The sequence below is a fragment of the Bison bison genome, unplaced genomic scaffold (genome assembly GCF_000754665.1).
Source record: "Bison bison bison isolate TAMUID 2011002044 unplaced genomic scaffold, Bison_UMD1.0 scf7180017864383, whole genome shotgun sequence".
Taxonomy (NCBI): Eukaryota; Metazoa; Chordata; class Mammalia; order Artiodactyla; family Bovidae; genus Bison; species Bison bison.
The window spans coordinates 7,039,361-7,045,360 of record NW_011494955.1 but is presented as its reverse complement, the minus strand read 5'-3'; the positions used below and the strand labels follow the sequence as shown (position 1 = coordinate 7,045,360).

The 6,000-nt window shown below is 54.5% G+C and overlaps 1 protein-coding gene across 4 annotated transcripts in view; it reads left to right on the top strand.

Moving 5' to 3' along the window:
• The window catches only part of MAP3K12 (mitogen-activated protein kinase kinase kinase 12), a 15,419-nt gene that overhangs the window by 6,269 nt on the left and 3,150 nt on the right, over window positions 1-6,000 (top strand). For 3 of the 4 annotated variants that reach the window (XM_010857933.1, XM_010857930.1, XM_010857931.1), the window contains exons 2-10: window positions 2,053-2,534; window positions 2,873-3,056; window positions 3,248-3,439; window positions 3,714-3,872; window positions 4,027-4,185; window positions 4,885-4,993; window positions 5,249-5,358; window positions 5,485-5,601; window positions 5,720-5,857. In XM_010857933.1, the coding sequence (XP_010856235.1) occupies window positions 2,090-2,534; window positions 2,873-3,056; window positions 3,248-3,439; window positions 3,714-3,872; window positions 4,027-4,185; window positions 4,885-4,993; window positions 5,249-5,358; window positions 5,485-5,601; window positions 5,720-5,857 (1,613 nt within the window). In that variant the 5' untranslated portion in view covers window positions 2,053-2,089. The remainder of the gene's footprint in view (window positions 1-2,052; window positions 2,535-2,872; window positions 3,057-3,247; window positions 3,440-3,713; window positions 3,873-4,026; window positions 4,186-4,884; window positions 4,994-5,248; window positions 5,359-5,484; window positions 5,602-5,719; window positions 5,858-6,000) is intronic. The other variant, XM_010857932.1, reaches the window with a different exon arrangement.

The window sequence follows — 6,000 nt, the reverse complement described above, 5'->3', positions numbered from 1 at the left end:
GCCTTCCAGACTGAGAACGACTGGGCACTGAGCTGGAGCCTCATCCTAGCTGAAGTACTTAGGACAGGTTATTTAAGACCTCTAATACCTCTGTTAAATGAGAGTAACTTAGACGCCTAATTTAAGAGATTTTAGGATTAAATAAGCTAATGGACCTATAACAGAGGCTAATATGGGCGGCAGCTTTCCATAAGTGTGAGCCATTCTCATTAGGTGCCCTGGCCCAAACACCTGATGAACCTTGGGAACAGGCTCAGTTCAGTAGGGCCTGGGTACGAACAGCAATGGAAGATGAGGCTGGGGAGGGGCCAAGAGCATGGAGGTGAGGCTACAGGACCAAGGAGGGGCTACTAGAGGGTTTGAAGAAAAGGGGAGCTCCAAAAGGCCAATTTGTGCTTTAGAAAGACCCTTCTAAAGGGTGGGTGGAGAATGGGGTGGAGGGGGATCTTGGAAGAACTTGGAGACCATTCAAGGGGCAGTTGTCCTAGGTCACGTGACAGCTACTGAGGCCTGGATTAAGGCAGTAATGTGGAATAGAGGAGAAACTAGTAAGGCATTGGTTCTGGTCTTTACCGATGTGCCAGGCATAAGAATCACCTCAGGTGCTTGTTAAACACTTAGGTATTTGAGAGGCCTGGAAATTGTTACAAGAGCTGAGCCCATCAGAGGTGCCAAGCCTCTCTGTGCATACATCCCCACCCAGGGAGTCCTTTTTATTGTAGATTCCTGCCACCCCTCTCCAGTAGTGACTCAGAAGCTCCGGTGCAAGGGGTCAAGGAGGGACGCTACTATACTGAGTAGTGTTAGAGAGGCATTTTGGCCTCCGAAATCCCTACCTCTCAGAATCTGGTAACTGGTAAGATGTGGTGGGAGATGGGAGATGAGATGACTTCCATCAGGCTGAAAAATCTGCTGTGCCTGAACGATAGCTAGTCTGTCCTTTTGTGCAGTTGGAGAAATCAAGGCTCAGATACAGCTTGGCTGAGGTCAGCTATCAATTGGGACAAATCTCCATTGATTGGAAAGCTAGGTAGTAGGGGACAGAGTAATGAAGAGGAAAGGAGATAGGCCCTTCTCTAAGTGAGCCCTGAGGGAGCAGCTGGACTAATGGGAGGGACAAGGTGGGGGGATGGTGGAGAGGGGGGACCAAGTGAGCAGGCTACACAGCCTGCCCTGACAGCTTCTGCCTCCTCCTCGGACAGTTCTACCTTTTCCCCTCTGTGTCTGTGCTAGGCACAGAGCTGATCAGCTGTTGCTTGGATCAGCCCAGGTGTGTAGCTGTGAGCACCTGAGAGACCCAGTTGTGAGCCTTGAGTGTGCCTTATGATAAGACTCTCAGCAGGATCACATATCGAGTACATGAGTGTGAGGCCCAGGTGTATCACATGTACACAGGAGGGGTGGAAATGTCATTGAGAGTGCCTGAGCGGCAGAGTCTGAGCAGTGTCATCTGTCTTTGCTTCGGTGTGAGGGAGGCCTGCATGTACTGTTAACATGTGTAAGATTGAGACTCAAAGTAAAAGTTGTGTATCTGAAAGACCCTAATACAACACTCGTGTGCATGTGAGCCTCAAGTGAAAGAAACATGTTTTCCAGAGGTGAGTTACAGCACTCTTACAGGGAGAAGGGATCTAGTCTGTTACCATACTTGAGATTGGGACATACTTCCCCAGTATCCACCTGAGAGTGATACTTAGGTATGTTGCCTATATACCTGAGTAAGGAAGACTCCGGGAGCTGGTGATGGACAGGGAGGCCTGGCGTGCTGTGATTCATGGGGTCGCGAAGAGTCAGACATGACTGAGTGAACTGAACTGAACTGAACTGAAGGAAGACTTATGTTACTAATAGATGCTAGAGAGGAAGCCTGTGTATCAGGTTCCCCAAGATGGGTCCCAGCTGAAACTTGGAGGAAGATGGGTACCTGAAGCTAAAATATGTGTTACTTCTAGGAGTGTTCTTGTGTGCCCAGCTCCCCAACTTGTGCCTCTGCCTCTACGTACCTGAGCTGGGCACCTGTGGCTTTGACAGCTCCTCCCTCTTTTTCCACAGGGCCCACCGCTTACCACCACACTGGGGCCCAGAGGCCATGGCCTGCCTCCATGAGACCCGCACACCCTCCCCTTCCTTTGGGGGTTTCGTGTCCACCCTAAGCGAGGCATCCATGCGCAAGCTGGACCCAGACACTTCCGACTGCACCCCCGAGAAGGACCTGACGCCCACCCAGTGTGTACTCCGAGACGTAGTGCCACTCGGGGGTCAGGGCGGGGGCGGGCCCAGCCCCTCCCCAGGTGGAGAGCCGCCCCCTGAGCCTTTTGCCAACAGTGTCCTGCAGCTCCACGAGCAGGATGCAGGGGGCCCAGGGGGAGCCACTGGGTCCCCTGAGAGTCGGGCGTCCAGGGTCCGAGCGGATGAGGTACGGCTCCAGTGCCAGAGCGGCAGCGGCTTCCTGGAGGGCCTCTTCGGCTGCCTGCGCCCTGTGTGGACCATGATCGGCAAAGCCTACTCCACGGAGCACAAGCAGCAGCAGGAAGGTAGGCTGTGTCCATAAGGGGGCCCTTTCCCGTCTCCCTGAGCCCGAGATGTGTTTGGACAGCCGCACCAAAGTCGCCCGATGACCCTTTCACCCCCCCGAGCCCAGCCCCCGCCCCTTATTTGTCCATCAGCTGCTGAGTCCCCAGCTTTATTTTAGGCCACCTCTTCATTTCCTCCCATCCCCTCAAATCTAACCTTCTTGGCCTGTTTTAGCTGCTTTTCTGCCTCACCCTCTTTGAGTCATTTCAGCCAACCCCAGGCTTTCCCCAGTGCCTGACCACCCCAAGGCCCTGTGTGTGGCTCTCTGAGCCTATGGCACTGTGCCTCCTGTCCACAGACCTTTGGGAGGTCCCCTTTGAGGAAATCCTGGACCTGCAGTGGGTGGGCTCAGGGGCCCAGGGCGCCGTCTTCCTGGGGCGCTTCCATGGGGAGGAGGTGGCTGTGAAGAAGGTGCGGGACCTGAAGGAAACTGACATCAAGCACCTGCGAAAGCTGAAGCACCCAAACATCATCACCTTCAAGTAAGGTCCAGGGCAGGGGCCATGGTACTCTCCCCTCAGCGCACTCTTCTGAGGGCAGAGACCTACTTGGGTAGCAAGGGATCTTCCTGAAGTGGGTATCAAAATGGCACAGTTGGGAAGGGGGTACCAGGTGTGAATCACAGGGCTGTTGGGATGGCTGAGGCCTTCATCCCACTGTGTTCGGCCCCCAGGGGTGTGTGCACCCAGGCTCCCTGCTACTGCATCCTCATGGAGTTCTGCGCCCAGGGCCAGCTGTACGAGGTGCTGCGGGCTGGCCGTCCCGTCACGCCCTCCTTGCTGGTTGACTGGTCCATGGGCATCGCCGGCGGCATGAACTACCTGCACCTGCACAAGATTATCCATCGGGACCTCAAGTCCCCCAAGTGAGTAAGCGAGCGAGCAGGGAGAAGCGCCTGTGCAGTCTCCCATAGGTGTCCCCACCCAGGGCAGTGTGGCCATCTCCCTGCTTTCAGACCCTGTCCTAAAGTCCACATGGCCATGTCAGAAACCCTTCCCAAGTGACAGCCCTATCTTGAGAAGGCTGTGGTAAGCCCTCCATTTCCGGGTGTCCCAAACGACTTCAAACAGTAAGAGTTGCTGCAGCTAGAGGAGGCGCGTGGAGGGGCGCGGACCCCAGCTGACTACACTCTTTACCAGCATGCTAATCACCTACGACGATGTGGTGAAGATCTCCGATTTTGGCACTTCCAAGGAGCTGAGTGACAAGAGCACCAAGATGTCCTTTGCAGGGACAGTAGCCTGGATGGCCCCTGAAGTGATCCGCAACGAACCTGTGTCTGAGAAGGTTGACATCTGGTGAGGGCCAGGTTGAGGACTGAAGGTGGCAGGTGGCCAGCGGTGGGTGGGGAGAGGGTTGTTCCAGGGCCTGAGTGCAAGTGAGATGAGCCTGCAGTGAGCAGGGCCTCTGGAGGAGGGCCTCCTCCAAAGTGCTGTCCCCTCTCATCCCTAGGTCCTTTGGCGTGGTGCTGTGGGAGCTGCTGACTGGTGAGATCCCCTACAAAGACGTAGATTCCTCAGCCATCATCTGGGGTGTGGGAAGCAACAGTCTCCATCTACCTGTGCCCTCCAGCTGCCCAGACGGCTTCAAAATCCTGCTTCGCCAGTGCTGGTAAGGACCACCTGGGAAGCAAGGGAGTATGGATGATGGTTAGCCAGCACCCAGGATCCGGGCATCCAGGCCCAGAATCCTCAACAGGGAAAGGCTAACTGGGCTCCCAGATACGGCTCTCCAAGACCCTAGGACTCAGAGTGTGGATCAGGGGCGCTAGGATAAAGAACTGAGAGGAGCTGGGGAGACCAGTAGTCTGCAGGGGTGTGTGTGACCTGTTTCCTTATCTGCAAAATAGGGACAGCAGCATCTGATAGAGAGGGTGCTTATGAAGTGCCAGTGCAGGCCCAGCACAGCCGCTAAGCACGGCTGGCTAGACCTCAAGTAGACTGCCTCAGGACACTCCCTGGAAGGCCAGGGCCCTGCATCCTTGTTCGGAACCTAGACCGTGGAGGAAGGTGGGAGATTTCTAATTTTTCACTAAGCCATTTCCCAAAGTGTTTTTTTAATGGAGTTACTCAAAAAGGTTTGTTTTGGCAAACAAGTTGCAAGATAGGATTAAATAGGTTTCCTTACTGCAGGACTTTGACGTTCTACAGACAGCTTGTAACATGTCCTGGCTAGTTGACCAGGGAATCCTTTTGTCACAGCAAACATTCTAGGGTTGGATTCTCCAGGACCAGGACACACTTTGGGAAAGGGTGCTCTAACTCCTTCCTGAAATGCCTCCCCGCCCCCCCCAAACTTTATTCCATCTAGGAACAGCAAACCACGAAACCGCCCATCATTCCGACAGATCCTGCTGCATCTGGACATTGCCTCAGCCGACGTACTCTCCACACCCCAGGAGACTTACTTTAAGTCCCAGGTGTGCTGTGGAGAGGAAGATGAATGCCCCGGCTCCCTCTCTTTGCAGAGATAATGATACCCTTTGAGGGGAGGCTGGGAAGAAGGGTGGCTGGGGATGGGTAGATCAGCTCTTGAAGGGCTGGGACCTGTCTTGGTTGATCCCGTGCCCCAATCCTTTTTGCTGCCACACACCACAGCCTGCAGCAGCACAGGCACCTACAGGTGTGACAGGTAAAGGGATGTCCCTCACTGCGAAATGTCTCTCCACCCCCAGGCAGAGTGGCGTGAAGAGGTAAAGCTGCATTTTGAAAAAATTAAGTCAGAAGGGACCTGTCTGCACCGCCTAGAAGAGGAGCTGGTGATGCGGAGGAGGGAGGAGCTCAGGTGCGTGCTGTGTTTGGCAAGGTGACTTCACCAACTGCAGGGCCGGTGGAGCGGTTCCCAGAGACTGGGATAAATGATGGCAGCAGATGAAGCCAGCTCACCTCTAAACACTTCTACCCATTTCAGACATGCCCTGGACATTAGGGAACACTATGAGCGGAAACTGGAGAGAGCCAACAACCTGTACATGGAACTTAATGCCCTTATGTTGCAGCTGGAGCTGAAGGAACGGGAGCTACTCAGGTAACCACACACGCCCTCACGCACCAAGTCCCATCTTCTGAAGCTGTACCTGACTCCCAGAGTCTACTGAGCCTTGGCCCAGCTCCCTCATCACATGCCTAAGGCGTTTTGTCTTTAGGAGGGAGCAAGCTTTAGAGCGGCGGTGTCCAGGTCTGCTTAAGTCACACCCTTCCCGGGGCCTGCTGCACGGGAACACGATGGAGAAACTAATCAAGAAGAGGAATGTCCCACAGAAACTGTCGCCCCACAGCAAAAGGTAGGACCAACCAGAGTTGACAAGTGCCACGGTTCCAGAATGGCAAGGGGGTGCTGGAGAGACAGGTGTAGGGCTCAAGAATGCCAGGAAGACGATACTTAGGTGGGAGAGAGGTGCCTTTTACTGCCTAAGTAATGTGTTAC